Source organism: Muntiacus reevesi, chromosome 18, assembly GCF_963930625.1.
Source record: "Muntiacus reevesi chromosome 18, mMunRee1.1, whole genome shotgun sequence".
In the NCBI taxonomy this organism is placed as follows: domain Eukaryota; kingdom Metazoa; phylum Chordata; class Mammalia; order Artiodactyla; family Cervidae; genus Muntiacus; species Muntiacus reevesi.
In genome coordinates, this window is record NC_089266.1 from 26,167,914 (window position 1) to 26,188,522 (window position 20,609).

At 56.8% G+C, this 20,609-nt stretch overlaps 2 protein-coding genes across 5 annotated transcripts in view; both read left to right on the top strand.

Moving 5' to 3' along the window:
• The first annotated feature begins 896 nt into the window (after window positions 1-896).
• Window positions 897-9,423, top strand: SPATA20 (spermatogenesis associated 20). Of its 3 annotated transcripts, XM_065910449.1 has the most exons (18): window positions 897-1,011; window positions 1,201-1,396; window positions 1,690-1,807; window positions 1,956-2,135; window positions 2,237-2,301; window positions 2,472-2,626; window positions 2,705-2,848; window positions 2,953-3,154; window positions 3,522-3,652; window positions 3,756-3,860; window positions 4,083-4,157; window positions 4,255-4,464; window positions 4,547-4,739; window positions 5,060-5,228; window positions 5,509-5,720; window positions 7,137-7,336; window positions 8,319-8,399; window positions 8,567-9,423. In XM_065910449.1, exons 3-18 carry the CDS (start codon window positions 1,731-1,733, stop codon window positions 8,735-8,737), a joined length of 2,370 nt encoding a protein of 789 aa, XP_065766521.1. In that variant the 5' UTR covers window positions 897-1,011; window positions 1,201-1,396; window positions 1,690-1,730; the 3' UTR covers window positions 8,738-9,423. The 3 variants fall into 3 exon arrangements, with proteins under 3 accessions (XP_065766521.1, XP_065766520.1, XP_065766522.1); XM_065910448.1 differs by having other exon boundaries at window positions 1,201-1,807; XM_065910450.1 differs by lacking the exons at window positions 1,201-1,396; window positions 1,690-1,807 and having other exon boundaries at window positions 902-1,011.
• A 5,355-nt stretch (window positions 9,424-14,778) lies between these two features.
• CACNA1G (calcium voltage-gated channel subunit alpha1 G) overlaps window positions 14,779-20,609 on the top strand; it is a 62,108-nt gene continuing 56,277 nt past the window's right edge. For both annotated transcript variants that reach the window (XM_065911046.1, XM_065911047.1), the window contains exon 1: window positions 14,779-15,463. In XM_065911046.1, the coding sequence (XP_065767118.1) occupies window positions 15,222-15,463 (242 nt within the window). In that variant the 5' untranslated portion in view covers window positions 14,779-15,221. The remainder of the gene's footprint in view (window positions 15,464-20,609) is intronic.

The window sequence follows — 20,609 nt, forward strand, 5'->3', positions numbered from 1 at the left end:
GGACTGTTCAGAAAGCTGAGCACCGAAGAATTGATGCTTTTGAACTGTGGTGTTGGAGAAGACTCTTGAGAGTCCCTTGGACTGCAAGGAGATCCAACCAGTCCATCCTAAAGGAGATCAGTCCTGGGTGTTCATTGGAAGGACTGATGCTGAAGCGGAAACTCCAATACTTTGGCCACCTCACGCGAAGAGCTGACTCATTGGAAAAGACCCTGATGCTGGGAGGGATTGGGGGCAGGAGGAAAAGGGGATGACAGAGGATGAGATGGCTGGATGGCATCACCAACTAGATGGACATGAGTTTGGGTAAACTCTGGGAGTTGGTGATGGACAGGGAGGCCTGGTGTGCTGCGATTCATGGGGTTGCAAAGAGTCGGACACGACTGAGCGACTGAACTGAACTGAAGGGTAGCAAATGAGACTCGTAAAATACCTGATAGCACCTGAAAGTTGGTTCATTATTATTATTCAGAGGCTTCCTGAGGGGGTGGGGTTTGAGCAGGACCTTCAGGTGAGGGGGCAGAGCAAAGGCGAAGCTCCGAGTTCGGATGGCCTGGAAAAGCCACGCCTTTGCCTCTCACCTCATTTCTCATTTGTAAAACGGGCAAGGGTTGGAAAAAATGAACGGAGGCTCTGGCTTTCCACGGCCCTGGCATCCTCACAGCCTCCATATTCTCCGTAAGAGGGTTACCGCCCCACAGGCCCTGAATTAGGTCCACCCAGTTTTTTGCACAGACCTGTGTCCTCCCAAGCCCCCAGTATACGGTCTGCAGTCCCGTGATCGGCCACCGAGCGGCGCTCAGAGACCAGCCTGCTGCCCGCCGTATCGGTGAAGACACTCCCCCGGCCGGTTCGGTGCATGGGCCTGCCCGTCGCCGCTTCCCTCCCGCCCTCCTCCTGTCCGCAGCGTCGGGGCCGACCGCCACCAGCAGCCATGCTGGGCGCGCGGACCTTACGGTGCCGCGGCTTCCTGCTGCTCGGGACCGGGCCAGTCCTCGCCTTGAGCTACAGGTACGGGCGGGCGAGGGGCACGCTTCAGCACCCGGCGCCTGCGGAGCCCCGGGGTCAGTTGTCCTGGCGCTGGTCCCCTGTGCCTGCCCGGTCACCTCCCCACCCCATGCCTGCCTTCCCCCCCAGACTAGGACCAGCTCCTGCGACCGGGCTCAGACAGTAATCCTCTCCTCTCTCCCTCCCCTCCAGCTGCAGGGCTCGCTTGCCGCAGGAACTCTCCAGGAAGCCTTCCTTGAACCCCAATGCTGGGCCAAGGGTTCTTGTCCGACAGCACTCTGGGCTGGCCTGTCACAGCGCTTGATGCTGCAAAGGCTTGTCATTACTTAGGCCTGCCCTTCCCAGGCCGAGCTCCCTGAGATCAGACCCAGTTACTGATTCTCTGAGGGTAATGGGGATCTGGCACAGGACCTGGCCCCCCAGAAGTGCCCACTGGATGAATATTGAGTGAGGGAGTCCCTGATGCCATTTGAATTTCTTCTCCTTGCCCCTCACCTGGCCCAGTCCTACACACAGCAGCCTTCCTGCCCAGATCATATACCCAGGCAGGCATGCCAGAGATACCTCCAGCCCAGTCACCCTGGGTGGGGCCCGGTGAGGGGGAGAGAATGGAGCCTGAAAGACCATTCCACCCATTGTGACTCGCCCTGACCTCACAGTCATCATCGTTCCCACCACCAGGTCGAGAGGTTGGGGGAGACTAACCTGGCAGGGAGCCCCCAATGAGCCACCTTTCTTCACCCCCCCATAAACACAAGGGGGAACACAAAGGCCACGGTCTCCCCCGTGGTTCAGAAAGGTGGGTTGGGCTGGGAGCAGGGGGTTCCGGGAGAGGTACCACGGGGCATGGGGGGTGGGGGGATGGTCAGGTGGGCCTCTGGGCTGGGTGTAGGTGGAAGCAGTGGAAACTCCTGGTCTGATCTGCCTGACCCACCTGCCCACACCAGGGGTAGCTCCTCCCGGGACAAGGACCGAAGTGTAACGGTCAGTAGTTCGGTGCCTATGCCTGCTGGAGGGAAGGGGAGCCGGACTAACTGCCCTCAGTCCACGCCCCAGAAGGTCCCCAACCGCCTGATCAATGAGAAGTCACCGTACCTCCTGCAACATGCCTACAACCCTGTGGACTGGTGAGTCCTCTCCTGATGCCCTCCTGGGGCAGCTAGACCCTCAATCTTCCTACTGCCCCCCTCCCAAGCTAGTGAGTGATGCCCCACTCTACTGGCCTTAGGTACCCCTGGGGACAGGAAGCCTTCGACAAGGCCAAGAAAGAAAACAAGCCAATTTTTCTTTCAGGTACTGCATCCACCATTCCTGGGATGGGCGCAGGGGAGTGGTGGTAGATAGGGGATGGGTCCTTTGGGCCTGGGGCCTTCCAGGAAACTAGATGCTAGGGCATTGTAGGCCCAGTTGGAGCCCTTTGGCTGCCCCTCTCTGACCAGTCACTGGTCGTGGCCCCATACCAGTGGGGTACTCCACCTGCCACTGGTGCCACATGATGGAAGAGGAGTCCTTCCAGAACGAGGAGATTGGACGCCTGCTCAGTGAGGACTTTGTCAGTGTGAAGGTGGACCGGGAGGAGCGGCCTGATGTGGACAAGGTGTATATGACCTTTGTGCAGGTGAGTGGTCTTCCCTTGGATGGGTGGCTGCCCGTGTACGTGGGGCTGCTCCCCTCACCCTTGCCCTCTCTCTGCCAGGCCACCAGCAGTGGCGGGGGCTGGCCCATGAGTGTGTGGTTGACTCCCAACCTACAGCCCTTTGTGGGGGGCACCTATTTTCCCCCTGAGGATGGCTTGACCCGAGTTGGCTTCCGCACGGTGTTGATGAGGATACGGGACCAGGTGGGTATGCCCTGGGGGATGGAGGGGGCCGGGGGTCAAGGGTGAGGGAAACAAGGGGTCCTCACCCCATGCTGACCTCCAGGTCTGCCCCCTGCCTCCCACAGTGGAAACAGAACAAGAGTACCCTGCTAGAAAACAGTCAGCGGGTCACCACCGCTCTGCTGGCTCGGTCAGCGATCAGTATGGGTGACCGCCAGCTGCCGCCTTCCGCTGCCACCATGAACAGCCGCTGCTTCCAGCAACTGGATGAGGGCTATGATGAGGAGTATGGTGGCTTCGCCGAGGCCCCCAAGTTCCCCACACCAGGTCCATGCCCCCTGCCCCATGCTTGCTGCAGCCCTGGCCTGGCCTTCCAAAGCCTACCCTTGTCAGTGACCTCTTCTGACTCCTGCCTTGATTATTAACTTCCTACTCTCCTATCTGGTCAGTGACCGCCTAACCCCATCCTGCCTATCAGTAGCTATCTAGTGAAGCTCTGACTTTTGGTCTTAGCAGGGACTCTCTCTGATGCTGACCTTGGTGATTACCACCTGTCCTCTGAGTTGACCTAGCCTATCCAGAGAGACTGCCTGTTGAGTGAACCCCTAACCCTAGCCTGGCCAGAGTCCTGATCACCCAGATCTTGGCCCCCTGCCTTCCTGTTCTCTAACCTGCATGTTCTTGGTGTCCGCAGTGATCCTGAGTTTTCTGTTCTCCTACTGGCTCAGCCACCGGCTAACCCAGGACGGTTCTCGGGCCCAGCAGATGGCCTTGCATACCCTGAAGATGATGGCCAATGGGGGTATCCGAGACCACGTGGGGCAGGTGATGGGGGGGCCCAGGCATTCCTTGGAGAGGGCGACTGGCGGCAGCGGGGTGGGGGCAGTGGCTGGGGTCAGCCTCCAGCCCCATGTTTGTCCTGGCACAGGGCTTCCACCGCTACTCCACGGACCGCCAGTGGCACGTCCCCCACTTTGAGAAAATGCTATATGACCAGGCACAGCTCACGGTGGCCTATTCACAAGCCTTCCAGGTGACCCCTGACCCCAGCCCTGAGCGGAGACCCAGCCTGTGCACCTGCTCTTGGCTGCCCCTTCCAGGGCCTTCCTGGTGACCTGTGGCTCCCCCTTAGCTTCACCCCTAATTCAGTCTCATGTCCACTACCCAGCCTCCCTCCCTGCCCCCCTGGGAGAACACTTACTGCCCACCTCGTACCTAGAGACCTCTGCTTACAGCCTCCTTCCTCCCCACTCAGATCTCTGGTGACGAGTTCTACTCCGAAGTGGCCAAAGGTATCCTGCAATACGTTGCTCGGAACCTGAGTCACCGGGTGTGTGTCCACTGAGGCAGGCGGGCCTGGCTGCGGGAGGGCTCGGGGCCTCCACTGCCCTGAAGGGAGGGGCTAGCCAACTCTCCCCTCTCTACAGTCTGGAGGCTTCTATAGTGCAGAGGACGCAGACTCCCCCCCGGAGCGGGGCATGCGGCCCAAAGAGGGCGCCTTCTACGTGTGGACTGTCAAGGAGGTCCAGCAACTCCTCCCTGAGCCTGTGCCGGGTGCCACCGAGCCTCTGACCTCAGGCCAGCTCCTCATGAAGCACTATGGGCTCACGGAGGCTGGCAACATCGGCCCCAGTCAGGTGAGGACTGCTGAGATCACAGGAGGGGTCTTGAAACCACGCAGGCCAGTGGACTCGCTGGGACAAGAGCTGTCTTTCTCAGGACCCCAAGGGGGAGCTGCAGGGCCAGAACGTGCTGACCGTCCGGTATTCGCTGGAGCTGACTGCCGCCCGCTTTGGCCTGGACGTGGAGAACGTACGAACCTTGCTCAATTCAGGTCTCGAGAAGCTCTTCCAGGCCCGGAAACATCGGCCGAAGCCGCACTTGGACAGCAAGATGCTGGCTGCCTGGAACGGTGAGGTGGTGTGTCTGAGGCCTGATCCGTATATCGAATTCCCTTCACAAGGGCCCTTATGTATGTCAGGCACCTGCTGAATATTAATTTTTTCTTTGTCAGGTTTATTGTCCTTAATTTACAAATGAGTGAATTGAAGCCTACAGTAATCCAACCAAGGTCACACAGAGACAGGAGCCCAGCCCTGCCTGGCTCTGGAGCTTAAACTCTTATGCACTTGCCCTGTTGCTCCAGGGAGATGTCAGAGCTTGGGGGTTTGGGATGGACATACCGGGAGGGTCCCGGCCAGGGTCACAACCACCTGTGTCTCCTACCTCCAGGACTGATGGTGTCTGGCTTTGCTGTGACTGGGGCTGTTCTGGGCCAGGAGAGGGTGATCAACTATGCCATCAATGGTGCCAAGTTCCTGAAGCGGCACATGTTTGACGTGGCCAGTGGCCGCCTAATGCGGACCTGCTATGCAGGCGCTGGTGGGACTGTGGAACACAGGTAGGGTACCGGGCAGCCTGGGAAGGCTTGCCTCCCTAGGCATCCCAGGCCTCTCTCTGCCCCTCTCCTCCCCTCTGGGTAGGTGCTAGTCCTCGTTCTGCTTTCTGCCTACTGTGAGCTCTTACCTTCCTTGAGACCATTTGCTCATCTGAGAAATGGGCTAACAGGACCTACCCAAGAGCTAGATTTTGAGGGTTAAATAAAAGCATGTGAAAAGGGCCTCTTCTGTGAAAGTGCCTTTCTTCCTGGCCTGTCCCCTCCCCAATGCCTGTCCCCCTAGCAACCCGCCCTGCTGGGGCTTTCTGGAGGACTACGCCTTCGTGGTGAGGGGCCTGCTGGACTTGTATGAGGCCTCGCAGGAGAGTGCGTGGCTCGAGTGGGCTCTGCGGCTGCAGGACACGCAGGACAGGCTCTTCTGGGACTCCCGGGGCGGCGGCTACTTCTGCAGTGAGGCTGAGCTGGGGGCTGGCCTGCCGCTGCGTCTGAAGGACGGTCAGTGAGGGTGTAGAGCTGGCCTGGGGTACTGGACCCAACTGGGCTTGGTTTTTCCTGGGGGAGGAGTAAGTGCAGTGTGGTGGTGAAGAGCTGGCAAGGGCAGAGCCCAGGCCCTCTTGGGCCTACACCTTTAGCACTGAGTGACTTTGAATTGGTCTCTACATTTCAGAACCTCAGATTCTTAATATGCAAAATGGAGCTAATGGTGACTTTTCCTTACATGGTTGACACGAAGATTAATGTAGCTAGTCTGTGAACATGCTTAGTGACAGTAACTGACATGCCTAGATAGACTAAACAAGGCCAACTTCATCCCTACTCTCATAAGGCTTCCTAGGCAGTAAGGGAGATAATGCACAGACAGTCCTATTTAAAGCAAAATCGCACCACAAATGCACAGTTAAAATTGTGAGTGCCATGGAGAAGTAGGAGCTACCCACTGTGTCCCCTGTTCCTGACTTTTCTCGGTGGCATTTAGCATCACCTGATGCATCTAGTCTGTTAACAGCACCCGGATTTAAGTGTCATGGGGTCAGGGTGTTGTCACTGCTGTAAACCCAGGATCTCCTGCATGTCTGGTATGTAATTAGGCACTCAATAAATGTTAACTGAATGACTGAAAGGGCCCTGACAGAACAATGGTAGGGCCCAACTCAGCAGGGAAGTCAAATTAAACCTGTACAGGTGTCATTTAACCAAGGACTGGAGGGCAAGATAGAGCCATGTGGTCCTGCAGGAGCAGGAGAAGGATTTCAGGTGGAGGGAACAGCCCCCGAGAGGCTCTGAATGCGCAGCTTGTGTCCTGGAGGGCAGAGGGGCAGAGGCCAGCATGAGCGGAGGATGCCCGGGGGGCCGGATCCCTGCAGGGTCTTACAAATGTGGCAAGGAGTAGAAGGCTCTGGTGAGTTTTGAGTTGGTTGTAATCTGCTCTGGTTTAGATCTCAGAGTATCACTCTGACCAATGGTAGAGGAGGGATGGGGAAACAGGGAGGCCAGGTAGGAAGCCATTAGTGGTGCTCAGTCCAGGCAAGTGATGGCGAAGGTCCAGACAAGGCAGAGGTACAAGATGGGAGAAGTGGTCAGGTTGGATCTCTTCTGGTCACAGACCCTGCAGATTCACAGAGGATTAGAAGTGGGAGGTGGGGAAGTCAGAAGGAGGGGCAGTTGGTGGCCGGGTGGAGGTTTCAGTTAGGAGATGCAGGACCCTGGGGGGCAACAGCTCAGTCTGGGCAGGTGGAGTTGAGGAAGCATGTAACGGTGCAAAGGGCCAGTTACTGCTGGGCCTGGCATTCATTCTCAGACCTGGGACAGGAGCCAGTGGGCAGGGACTCCACCCCATCCCCCTGCCATCCTGGCAACAGTCCTGGACCAGGGTCCTGGGACCGAGTGACCCTCCCTCCCTGTCCCCTGCAGACCAGGATGGCGCAGAGCCCAGTGCCAACTCCGTGTCGGCCCACAACCTGCTTCGGCTGCATGGTTTCACGGGCCACAAGGACTGGATGGACAAGTGTGTGTGCCTATTGACCGCCTTCTCCGAGCGCATGCGCCGTGTCCCTGTGGCATTGCCTGAGATGGTCCGTGCCCTCTCAGCCCACCAGCAGACCCTCAAGCAGGTGGGGCCCTTGGGCTGGGACCCAGGGTGGAAGGGAGACTGGGGTTGCAGTGGAGGCATGGAGTGAAGTTCCTGGGGCTGTCCCCAGAGCTCAGGTCCATGAGTGTGTAGCCCTGTGTGCGTGTGTGTCTCCGAGGGAATGTCTGTAAGGCTGCTTTATTCAGGCAGGAGAGTCTGAATGTGTCTGAGGCAGGTCTCCATCATGAGCAGGTGCCTTTGTGAATTCCTATGAGTAGGGTTCTTAGAGGAGAGGGTTAAATATGGATCCCTGTGGTTGCTGAAATGTGTGTCTGTGTGCCTCTGTGTGTCGGTATAGTTGGGTCAGCAGTGCAGTGTGTGCAGGTATATTCCTCTGACTGTATGTACCTATGTGTGTGATTGCTGTGTGTGTGCATCTGGATTTGCATAACTCTGGAGGTGTGTGACTGTGTGCCTGCCTTTCGGTGCATGCTGGGGTGAGTGATCACCAGTACACGATTGCCTGGTTGTATGCGTATGCCCCATGTTTAGTTTTGCCTGCTTATATTTGTATGTTTGCCTGTATATCTGTGCCTCTGTGTGTGTTTATGTGTGTATGTGTATCTGGGTCTGCCTCTCTGTGGGCATCTGCTCTGTGTATATGTGATGACTCTGTGTCTCCCTGTGTGTGGCTGTCTGTGTTTCTGTGTGTCTTCCCGTGTATCACGTCTTATGTGTGTGTGCTGGTGTCTCTGACCGTGTGTGCATGTCCCCGTGTATCTATCGCTACATATGACCCTGCCACTTAGTGTATTCTCATTTGTGTGTGTGTGTGTATGTGTACATGTTCTCACCTGCTGAGCAGTGAATCTGATGCAGCCTCCTGGCAACTGATCTGGGGGATGCTGAGTCCCCATTTCTTCTCAGGCATATAGGATGGGTGGCAGGGGGATGGGGAGGGCCTCTTCGGTCTGGATCCAGCCTCTTTGCATCAGTCACTGGAGTTACCTTTCTGTTCTGGCTAGATTGTGATCTGTGGAGACCCCCAGGCTAAGGATACCAAGGCTCTGTTGCAGTGTGTCCACTCCATCTACATCCCTAACAAGGTTTGGTCTCTGAGCCCAGCCCCACTCTCGGCCTCCCCTGCCCGGGACCCTCACTTCCTCAGCTCCCCGGCATCTCTGGCTCCTCTGAAGGCTTGGGGAAGAAACCCACCAGTGGGTCCTGCGGGTGTTTGCGTGGCCCCAGGTGACTCTCTCTGCTGCTCTCCCAGGTGCTGATTCTGGCTGATGGGGACCCCTCGAGCTTCCTGTCCCGCCAGCTGCCCTTCCTGAATACCCTTCGGCGGCTAGAAGACCGGGCCACTGCCTATGTGTGTGAGAATCAGGCCTGCTCGATGCCCATCACCGACCCCTGCGAACTACGGAAACTGCTCCATCAGTGACTGCCTCCCCTACCTTGGGCTGGGGCAGAAGGTGGAGCTTCCCAACCAACCAGAGACTCAGGCCCTGCAGGGCCCTGCAGAACCTTTGGCCACCCCCGGGCACCATGTCAACAGGTGACCTCGGCCATCCTTGCTGCTCCCCCCTGAGCACCCACTCACCCTGGAATAAACCTAACAGCGTCCCGCGGTAACCTCTGGGCCTCAGCCTTGCTTGTGAGAGAGGGGCCTCGGGCTCCAGCATGGGAACCAGCAGCCCAGGGTCCCTTTTTCTGGGAGCCCCTAGATGACCCCCCTGCATTCTTGGATTCCTCTTTTACCTTTAAAGTTCACCAGACTGACTCTACCCCCCTCCATGGTATTGCAACCTGAGTGAAGCTGAGGTCAGGGGACTGGTAATGCTCATCAGGGATGAGGGTGGTGTGTGGACTTGCACACAAGAGGAGAAAGACCAGTCCTTGCCCTCAGACAGGGTTAAGAAAGGGCGCACTGCCTCTCTTCCCGTTGTTTCCTCCAATTTTAAGCTGGAGATGCCCATATGAGCTTTTATTTTTCATGGAATTTGCATATTTTCTGGTCCTTCCCATTGTCTCCTCCAATTTTAAGCTGGGGAAGTGGGATGCTTCATAGGAGCTTTTATTTTTCATGGAATTTGCATATTTTCTGGTCCATTATAGGAGCTGCTATTATCAGGACCACGGACATTTCTTTTGGGGTATCTATCCAGCTCCCAGCCTTCCCACAGAAAGTTGTATTGTCCATCCCCCTGATTTCATATATGTCAGTCCAGGGAAAGACTTTTCTTTCACTTGAAGCATCTGTTGGGTTGGAAGTCCTTCTCCAAACCGGAGTACTTCCTGCTGCAGGGACAACCTCTCCCTGCCTGTGATTGCCTTCTGTTCCCTCAGTGTTGGGAGATGTTCACAAGATTCATCCTTGGCACCAACACCTTCACAGGTCCTAGAAACCCCATCTAGTTTTCCTCCAGGGAGAAGGGACTAGAAGCATTCTTTGGAAAGGGCAAGTACAGAGTAATGGGGCTGCACCTCAACCCTCAGCCCTTTGGGGATCTGATGAGCCTAGGTACCCTTGTAATCCCAGAGCCAGGCAGTACAGAGAGCCAGGAGAGGGTGCTAGAGATAAGATCTGAATGGGGCCACTGCTTGTGGGGATGTCAGCAGAGGGGAGGAGTGGAGCTGGAAGGGGCTGGGAGACTGAAGTAAATCACTTCAAGTTCTGCTCAGGACCATCGCCACCCCTTGCACACTGTTAATCACAGCCACAAATGGTCACTGGGACCTGGGTATGGGCAGATGGGCCGGTGGCTTGCCACCGGCCGATCTGGAGAGGATTAGGGCTCCAGCCAACAAGGTCAGCTAGCCCTTTCTGGCTGAAGCCTGTTCACCCTGGCCAGGAAGTCTGGACAAGCAGAACCTGGTCTGGGGTGCAATGAGGAGGGAGGGTGGTGGTTTAGTCGCTAAGTCATGACCAACTGTTGCGACCCCATGGACAGAGGAGCCTGGCAGGCTACAGTCCATGGGATTCTCCAGGCAAGAATACTGGAGTAGGTTGCCATTTCCTTCTCCAAGGGATCTTCCCAACCCAGGAATCGAACCCGGGTCTCCTGCATTATAGGCGGATTCTTTACCAATTGAGCTACAAGGGAAGCCCAAGGAGGGAGGGGTGGAGTATGGTAAAGCACAGGTAGCCTTTTTTTTTCAGCCCCAGCCCTGGCTTTGAAAATGTCTAGGCAGTTCGCAAAGCCCTCTTAACTCAGTTGTCCCACTGACTCTCATGAATGAGATGGCAAGGTAGGTATCTTCTGCTTCATACGAATAGTTGTTCAAGACCCAGAGAGGGTAAGAAAACTGGCCTGAAAGCATCCAACACATCTCATTCTTTCTGGGGTCTTTGGCATACAATAAAGGCTACTAAGGCTTCCTCTTCCCCCAGGAAGTCTAGCTATAAAGGAGAGTCATTTGGTGTTTTCTGCCCCTCCATCCAGACTTCTGTGGTGGATAGGCAGTAGAGAATCTGCCTGCAATGCAGGAGAGTCAGGTTCGACCCCTGGATTGGGAAGATCCCCTGGAGAAGGAAATGGCAACCCACTCCAGTATTCTTGCCTGGGAAATCCCACGGACAGAGAAGCCTGGCAGGCTACAATCCATAGGGTCCCCAAAGAGTTGGACACACCTCAGCAACTCGCCACCAACAACAGTGCCCCTTTATCCAGTCTTCTTTCTCATCTCACCTCTTTTCCTTGCTCTGATATCAGGCATGCACCTGACAATAAAAGTGAAAGTGAAAGTCACTCAGTTGTGTCTGACTCTTTGTGACCCCATTCGTGGAATTCTCCAGGCCAGAATACAGGAGTAGGTAGCCTTTCCCTTCTCCAGGGGATCTTCCCAAACCAGAGATCAAACCCAGGTCTCCCGCATTGTGGGCGGATTCTTTACCAGCTGAGCCACATGGGAAGCCCGAGAATCTTGGAGTGGGTAGCCTATCCCTTCTCCAGTGGATCTTCGTGACCCAGGAATCGAACCAGGGTGGATTCTTTACAAACTGAGTGATCAGGAAGCCCACACCTGACAATGGGAGTTGGTAAATGAGTTCTGAGGAGAGTTAGGGCCTTAAAGCGTTAGTTCTCTTAGGAGTGCTTGCATTTTCTAAAGAGGGCACAACTGAGCCTAAGTCTTGCTCAAATGTGGGGTTTTAAGTCTTCAGCCTCTCTTTTCCTTTTCTGGTCCCTCTTGAGTATACTCCTTGTTCTGCCAGTAGGACTGTCCTGGAGGAGCTGTGGGCCAGGGCCATTGGAGACAGGGCCTTGTAGTTTGGGTAGTCATTTAAGTAATTCCATCATTTCCTGGAGCCTCAGTTTCCTTATCTGAAAAATACCACCCAGTTCCCAGCACCCACACAGCCACCAACTCCCAAGGCTGTGAGGTGACTAAGTGGGACAGTGTTTCATTGCTGGGCAGAGAGCATCACCAATGGGAAGATTCTCTCAGTTCTGAGGGAGCCATCCAGACTTGGCAGAGGTGTAAATGGGAGTGGGCTGAAAGGGCTGGTGGAGCAGGGTCTATATGGGGGTTCTCCTCTAAAAGCAGAGGAGGTTTTAGACACAGATCAGCTGAGACCCAGAGAAAGGAATTTCTTATCCCTCCCATTCCCCTTGTCTGCCTGAGGTTATTTATTCATCTAACAGATTTATTAAGCACCTACTTACTATGTGTCACCAAAATGATGAGCAAAATGGACATAGCCCCTGCCTTCAAGGAACATAGAACCTAGAGGGGAATACAACCATTTCATTGCCATAAATAGAGACATAAACCCAGGCTGGGCTAAGTCCTCTGAGATTACAGACTCTGGCCTGACCCAGTACTGTGTCCTCAGCACTTTGGCACTTAGTAGGTACTATAATACTTACTAAATACTTGCTGAAAGAAGGCCACCCTGAGGAGGTAATGTCAGAGCTGAGGCTTTGGAGTTAAAGATGATTTCATGGCTTCCTTTGCCTTCTTTGTGGGTCCTGCCTCCCTCCTTACCTCCTGCACTCAGACCAACAGTGAGCATCTCTGATAAGGATGTCAGAGTCCCCTGGTGTCCTGCAGAGGAGTCTGGATGCCTTAGGTGGCCCCAAGCTCAGGGATGATTTGCCCTGATGGTGCATGTTATCTGCCCCCCTTTATGGATATGTTCTAGAACAAAGTTCAACCCAGAGAAAAGAGTTAGAGGATGGTCTGGGTGCTGGATAAAGGTGTGTGGTCTGTTGACCCTCAGGAAACCTGACCATTGGACTAGGCAAGCCTTTCTGGCTTCATTTTCTTTGTTAAGGTTGGGGGGGGGGTGGTGAATAGAGTGGGGCCTCTTTCCCTGATCTTGTCTGGGAAGGGCAAGCCAACTCGGTCGACTGCTGATAGGGAAAAAGGTGTCAGGCTCTGAGGGAAAAAGGTGTCAGGCTCTGAGGGCATACTGTAATAAATAGTCCCCTCTCCCAGAAGACCACTGAGAGTTCAAGACTGGCGCTGGGCGCAAGCCGAAATGAGAACAGAGACTCCCGCCAGGAGAGAAAGGCACTTCTTCAGGGATCTGCTCATTAGCATGAAATGCAAAAAGCCCGGGCTTATTTGCACAACTAGGTGCCGGATTCGGCGAAAGGGCAACCTGGGAGGCAGCAACTGCTCTGCCCTCCCCACTGCATTCCCTGAAACCCGCCTGGGAGGGAGCTGAGACACCCACCCAACTCGGCAGGAGGCGTGGGTGACGCAGCCTTGGGAGAGCGAAAAACGCCAGGGAGTCGGGGTGAGAGCGGGGGGATGGCGGGTGTAGGAAGGTCATCCAGTCCATTCCTCTGCCTCTCGGCGGTGGCACGTAAGCGGCCCTGAAGTCTCCAGAGAACTAACTGATTTGCTTGGTTGCGCAGTGTCTACCTCCAGCAGAGGTGGGAAAGCGCTTCCCGATGTCTTAATCCTGGATGCCCTCTCCGCCCCACTTCACTCCAGAGCCCGGTTCCAGGGTACACACCGCCTTTAGGGGTAGCCCTGCGGGAGAGAGGGACCTGGGGCCGACAGAGCCGGAGGATTCAGGAGGGAGAGGCGGGATGAGGGCCGCGGTCTGCGCCCGTGTGCGTGAGCGTTGAGTAGCAGCAAACCCTCGAGGACCTGCTCGGGGTAAGGTGGAAATGTGTGAGGAGAGTAGCCCTGCCAATCTGCTTTCCTGCAGACAGGCATATTGGAACTTGGGAAGGAGAAACTGAGGCACTGAATGCAGGCTTCGTGAAATTGCAGGTTAAGAGTCGGCAAAGCCCAGTTCTATGCTTCCACCGCTTCTCACACACTGGAGACCCCTGCAAGTCCCTTGGCAGGAAAATCCCCTTTCTCTGCAGTTGCTCTTAGAGATCTGGGCTCTGGGTCCATTGTGACCTGCCTGGGGCCATGTGTTCAAGCACGAAGCCCTCTCCGGAAGCTCGGGAGTGTCAACATGAGATCAAGGTCAGCAGGTTAGGGTTAGGAGATTAGGGTCAAAGTAGCAAAAGTGGACCTGGGAGGAGGACCAACAAGCCCAAGAGGTTGGTAGAGACCACGCCCAGACCCTGCCTGCTTCAACCTTTCCTTGGCTCCGCCCGTTTCCCTAAGACTAGCGCCCTCCCAGCCTGAAGTCCTATCCCCCGGACTTCCCGCTCCGCTCGCCCCTTCCTCAGTCCTGCTCCCAGGCTCAACTCCGGGATGAAAGATTAACCAAGGTTTTGCTCTAGGACCCTGGTCACACCCCTCACTCCGGGCCGTCCGCTTCCTTCTGCACCAGGCCCTCCCAGAGCTGAGCCCCGCCCTCCATTTGCGGTCCAATTCTGGGGTCTTGGACAAAGGATGCCCCGGGGCCCGCGGCGATATCCCAGGACCCCACTCCAAATACTTCTGAGTCCCTGGGGCTCCCTCCAGAAGAGTCCCAGAGCCCTTAGCGGCCAATAGGAAAGTGGGTTCGGCCTGGGTAGCTGTCTAATTGGCTCCGGTCTTCGGGAGCTAACACCAGGGGCAAGAGGAGGGGAGAGGGGCGGTCCCGGGCTTTGGGGTGGGAACCGGATTCCAGCTGTGGCTCTCTCCCCGGCACCCCCGCCCTCACTGCCACGCCGACCGGCCAATGGACGTGCGGCTCGGGGCCGGCGGCGCGCGGTCATTGGCTGCGAGGCTGGCTGGGGAGAGGCGGGGCCGAGGCTTGAAGTTGGAGTGAGGGATCCAGCTGTGGTGTGCGCCCGGCTCCTCGCCGCCGCTTTCGCTTGCTCTCTCCGCGTCTCGGCCGGAGGAGGAGGCAGTGGCGCCGGCGACAGCTACGGCAGCAGCAGCCACCGCGGCGGCTGCGGCGGCGGCATCTCCGCCTCCACCCCCGCCTGGGACGGCCCCTCGTCACCTCCCCGCCCCTCCTGGACCGGGAGCCGGCCGCCGGGAGGAGGAAGGAGCCGCCCCCCACCCCCTCCAAACCCACCCCCAAAGAGATTCCTCCTCCCCTCCCCCGCCGCCGCTGGCGCGGAGCCGGGACGATGCTGACCCCTTAGATCCTGCTCCAGCTGCGCCGCGGGAAGAGGGGGCACCCCTCCTCGGAGCCCCCCCTCCAGCCCTCTTCTCTCTCTCCCTCTTGGGGCCGCTTCGCCGAAGGTAGCGCCGAATCTGGCGACCGGAGCCTGGGCGCGAAGCGAAGAAGCCAGAACAAAGTGAGGGGAAGCCGGCCGGCTGGCCCGGGGGGCCCTAAAAGCACTGGGGAAGCGGGACTCGCGCCAGGCGGGGCTTCCCTTCGACCCTGCGCCCGGCGGGCAGCATGCCCCTGCGGGCAGGGGGATCTGGGCTGAACTGGCCCTCCCGGGGGCTCAGCCTGCGCCCTAGAGCCCCCCAGATGCGCCCCCGCCGGGGCCCCCCGCTTGCGTGAGGACACCTTTTCTGAGGGGCGCCGCTAGCCCCTCTCGAAACCTCCCGGGGCCCCGGCTGGCCAGAGGATGGACGAGGAGGAGGATGGAGCGGGCGCCGAGGAGTCAGGACAGCCCCGGAGCTTCATGCGGCTCAACGACCTGTCGGGGGCCAGGGACCGGCCGGGGCCGGGGTCGGCGGAGAAGGACCCCGGCAGCGCGGACTCCGAGGCGGAGGGGCTGCCGTACCCTGCACTGGCCCCGGTGGTTTTCTTCTACTTGAGCCAGGACAGCCGCCCGCGGAGCTGGTGTCTCCGCACGGTCTGTAACCCATATCCTCCGGGGCAAGACGGCCGGGCTAGGGGGTCCGCAGGGGGGCGGGCCACCGCCTGAGGGAACCAAAAGCCAGGTGAGTCGGAGAAGTGAGCTTGGAAGATGGACAGATGAGAGGGGGGCTGCTAGGGAGGGGAGGGGGTGTTAGAGTGGGAGCGGAGACGGGAGCAGGTTTGGCTGATACCCCAGGCGAGCCCCACCTCGGTACACACACCTCAGTCCTCCTTGATGGGTTGGGATCCAGGCCAGGAAAAGAGAGGCGACGTGCCCCCATTGGTTGGCAGCTGGATGCTCTCCAGATGTGGGCAAGGGAGGGTCGTCATCCTCCAGATGTGGGAAGCTTCGGGAGCCCGGGAGCTCTATTCCGCCCGCCGCCAGTTAGCGAGCTGGGTTTGGTTTCCGAGTTTGGGGGGTGGGGTGGGGAGGAAGCTGCGGGTACGGGGGAGGGGGTACCGCAATCTCCTGGGTTTTCCTCCTGCCCCAGTTCCAAAGTTTGCAGTGGATTCTAGGGTCTAATTCCTCCACCCCACCCCACCCCCGCCCCGACCTGGTCCTTGAGACTGACGTTTTCACTGACCCTGAGGGAGATGATGGGGGGTGGGGACCAGGTCCTAACCCCCGCCAACCCCCACCCCACGGGTTGGAGGCACAACAAGGAGATTCCGGCGGCGGCTGATGTCAGGGGCGCAGAATGAGAACAAGATGTGGTGGCGGAGAGCTATCTGCCCCCAGAGTCGGAGTAAAGACCCTTTCAGTAGGAACCCAGGGCTCTGAGTGCCTCCCTTCTCCCCATTTCTTTAGTCAATGCGGGGTTGCTTAAGGTTGGCTTGGGGAGTTTTGTGCTAGATTTTTTCTTGTGGAGGGAAAGACTGTGGCAAGAGCTTTGGCAAGTGGGGGATGGGATTAAGCAGGTCCAAGTTACCCATCCCTTTTCTATAGGAGCACTCCTGCCTGACTGCAGAGCAGGTATGGGAGACCACAGCCTTCCGAGAAAGCAGTAGGGGGCACCGGGGACAGTGAGACTGTGAGCCGGTTCACTGAGGAAAGCTCAGGTCCACCACCTCATGTCTACTCCTTGGATGGCTTTGTGAAAGGCAAGCCCCACATTCCAGGAAGATAGATTTAGCACTGCCTTCTCTCCTGTGCCCTGTCTGGAATTGTGTGGGAGACCCCAGCCCCCTCCCCGCCATGGCTTCTCCTCCTTAGCCCCTAGCACCAAGCTCTGCTTGACTAATGCCCAGCTCCAGGCTCCTGGGTGAGTCCCACCACTGCTGAAAGGAATGGGGACTGGGATGGGCTGCCATCCCTGGTCTTGACAGCTTCTCCTGGCTCTTTCTTCCCAGCTCAGAGGCCCTTTTGGACCCAGAGTGAGAGATGTCAGGTCTCCCCTGTAACCAGTTAAGAGCCCAACTGAGACTCTGCTTTGGGGAGGGGGAGAGCGTGGTGCCGCCCTCTCTCTGCAGCTCTGCTGCCTCTAGTGCGCAAAGCAGAGATGTGAGCCTGGGTCCCCCCAACCCCCATCCTGTGCACCCTGTGGGTCTTTAGGAAGCTCCCCTCATCATACCCTCTCTCCATCCCCTGCCCTTTCCTTTCTCTCTGAGCTGCAGGAAAAGGGGGTTGCCTCAAAGGTCTGTGGCCTGCTGAACTGGCACATTTGGGCTCCCCATCCCCCACCCCAGAGTCCTCTGTCAGTGGTAGAGATGGGGAACAAATGTCTCTGCAAAAGAACAGTCTCAGGGCATCCCTCCTCTCCACTCCTAATCACCCACCCTCTCCATGAATGTGGAAAAGCACTAGACCCAACCCCTCCTTCTCAGGAGCCCCCGGGGTGTGTGGTGGTGGTGGTATGTGTGTAGAGAGAAATCTCTTCTGTTTCCCTCCAAAAAGCCGCAAACCTCTTGGCCAGCATCTCCCCCATCTACCCTATCTTAGGTGCTAGTGGATAGTCTGGTATCAGATTTCTTCCTGGAGGAGGTCTGGAAAAGGGCAAGTGGAGAGGGCTGGAATGAGGAAAGAGGTGGAGGCCCAGTGCTCATCTTGGGAGTCGGGGGGTGGGGGGCTGGCTTACCTCTAGTGGTGGGAGTCTGGGCTGTGGGACATCAGCTTTACTAGGTCTGGACAAGCCCCTAAGCCTGGATTGGCTGAGGATGGGTGGAGAACAATTTCTGGGCAAGGGAGCTGCTTCAGATGTGCCCTCCCCATACTCATCACATCCTGTATCAAAAGAAACCTGTGTTTTCACATCAGAGGGGCTCTGGACTGACTCTTGGACCTCAATCTTTCTCTCAGTCCTTTTGGTATCCTCGAGGCTTCCCTTGGCTGCACCTCTGGGCCTGAGGGATAGGACACCTCCCCTCAACTAACTGAAGCTCGCTGGGTTCTTCTTGGCATTCTTCTCAGCCTCTTTAAGAGACCAGGTTTCCTAGAGAGGGGATCTAGACCCAGGTGGGATGTGGTGTATGTGTGAATGTGTGCGTGTGTACATATTTGTGTGTGTGTGTTGGGGAGGAAGGGGTGACAGCAAAGGAAGGAGGAGCTTGGAAGTGTATATTTTGGTCCTGGGGAGACCAGGGCTTCATGGACAGTCAGAAAGGTCCCCCTCCTCCCAGGCTATAGGGAAGGGAGTGTGTTGGACTTTGCAGTATGTGTTTCTTCAAGTGTGAGGGAGTGAGTTTCCCCTCCTGGGAAGGAGATCCTGAGCATTCCCTCTCGGCTGTTGTGTCACATCTGGAAGTTTGTGTAGGAGTTTCTCCAAGCTCAGAGCCCAGCACAGCTTTTTCTCATTTGGAAATCACAGGCTGGCATTTGGGATGCCGAGAGGGGGAGTGGGAAGGGGGCCAGAGGGGGAGAAGGGAGCCTGCCAGGAGTGGGGGGAGGAGAAGGGGGAGGCCTGAGCAGCAGGAGCCCTAATGGCTTCCAGAAGTGAGTGTGAGTGTGTGATCTGCGTGTGTCTGCGAGTGTGTGTGTCTGGAGGGGAGGGGGCACCAGGAGTCTCTGGAGCTCTCCTTGCCACCATCCCAGTGTCCCAAGTTCCCTGGCTTCCCTTCCCTAGGGAGAAGTCTCCATTTTGATCCTCAGAGAAAATAGAAGGGAGGTGTTTCTTCGTATCTCTTCACCAGTTCCCCCCTCTCGTTTTCAACCCCAAGGCCCCCCAGAGAGGGTTCTGGGGAGAAGGGCTGGGGCTAGAGAACTGAACTATGCTGAGTGGGCCAGAGCACCCCCTCGCACTCTTTCTGTCCCAGGTCCACCTTCCTTCCCGGCTCCACACACGCTGTGCTCCTCTGAACTCTTGGGGGACTCCCCATCACCCAGAGTGCCAGTTGGAGCCATTCCTGGGATTATCCCGACCACATAGCCCCCCTTCACCCTTGCCTGCTCCCGCCCGAGCTCTCACCCCACCCTGCGTGCCTCAGCCAGGATGGCGACAGACACAACTGCTCACACACACACACACACACACACGCATGCACGCAGACACACACACACAGAGTCACAGACATTTGAATCAGATTTCTGGCCTATTTTCCCTCCCAAAGGTTCCAGCGGGCCGGCTTTCTTGTGTCCCCATGTCTCACGTCTGTGTCTCTGGGTGGGGCTGGCTGCCTTTCTCAGGGCTGCAGTTTTCAGTTTAGCTGGAAACCTCCCTCCCCACACACCCACACTCTGGAGCGGGCGATGGGCAGACCACTGTGAAACAGGCTTGTGGTGGGGGGGTTGGCTGGGGGAATCCCCTTTTCAGCTTCCCAACAGGAACCCTGCTCCTGAGCCCCTAGGTCTCACCCCACCTGGGGAATACTGAATCTCATAGACACCAGCCTCTCCGGGGGGCAAATGAGACAAGCATCCCACCTTCCCAACAAGTACGAGGAGGCCAGGACTCCTGGGTCCAGGCCAGTTTCCTCTTCAGCGCTCCTTAGTCTCAGATTTGCAGGCTCCTAGCAGGGAATGGGATACCTAGGGGGCTGCTTCCCTTCTCAATCATGCCTTGCCTGGAGCCCCCACACCCCTGGAAGTGGTCCAGCTCTACCTTCTTCTCCCTTATAGCTGCCGAACTAGGCAAGGGCTCAGGATAAAGCCCCACAGAGAAGACTCAGTTGTGCAGATAACATGTTCAATTTTTTTTCTTGGAGGGAGGAGAGGGGGAGGGATGGAAGTGGGGTTCCTCACCCTGCCATTTCCTTTTTCTCTGCTTTTGATGGTGGGTTGTTGGGAGAAGAAAGATCCTCCTTTCTCCTACCCACCTCCCCCTTTGGGATCCACTCCAGCCCGGACAGTCACCATAGCAACAGTAGACATGTGACTGCACAGGTCTCTCACAGTCACCATGGCAACCAGTGTCCCCCATTCCCCGGGTTACTATGGAGATTTGTCACATGGTTCCCCCCTCCCTAACCTGATAACCTGTGGGTCTCTCCACTTCCCCTTCCCTTCATGAGGATAAGACAGAAGCCTGGGTAAGGGGAGTTCATATGTGAGAGGGTCCTTCTTGTTACCATGGCAACAAATCCACACCACCTGGTGACACATCCTCCTGTTGTTATGGCAACAGAGGAACATCACATAGTGACATACGGCTATATTCTCAAGGAAATGAGCCCTACCCTGACAAGGGTGAAACCCCCCCCCCCCATTAATTATTCCTCAGTTGAGATTGTCCCAAGTTTTCCTGTGCCTTGGCGTTTCCACTTTCTGTTTATGTTTACCTATAGGGAAAGGGGAGAGGTGAGAGTGGCAGGATGTACCTAGGAGTAAGGTGAGTTGTCTATGGGGGCTTTTAAGAAGGGGCTTCCATTGTTAAGAGCTGGAGGTGAGGTTATTTGCAGGCAGACTCTGGCTGTAAGAAGCCTCAGTATGAGCATGTGTACGGTGTGGATAGAAAGATGGACAGCTCCTTTAGTGTCACTTCTCCCTGCTCTGCCCCCGGTTACCATTAATTTATCGCTATTGAAGCAATTAAGGTAGGAAAACATGAATGGGAGATACATCTGGCTTCTAGGCAGCGATATTGATTGATTGATTCATTCATTCATTCATTCAGTCTTCCCGTGTATTGATCATCTGCTACATGCCAGGCACTCTAAGCTGTGTAGGGGCTTGGATGTATCAGGGTGCCCCTGCCTCAGCGAGGGAGATGAAACAAGGGCA

What these genes read in the sequence shown, in the direction of transcription:
- SPATA20 (XM_065910448.1), top strand. Translation starts at nt 1,731, where the DNA reads ATGAGCCACCTTTCTTCACCCCCCCATAAACACAAGGGGGAACACAAA. An exon ending in CTCCCCCGTGGTTCAGAAAG is followed by an intron (nt 1,808 to 1,955) that starts GTGGGTTGGGCT and finishes TGCCCACACCAG; the next exon opens with GGGTAGCTCCTCCCGGGACA. An exon ending in CCATCTACATCCCTAACAAG is followed by an intron (nt 8,400 to 8,566) that starts GTTTGGTCTCTG and finishes CTGCTCTCCCAG; the next exon opens with GTGCTGATTCTGGCTGATGG.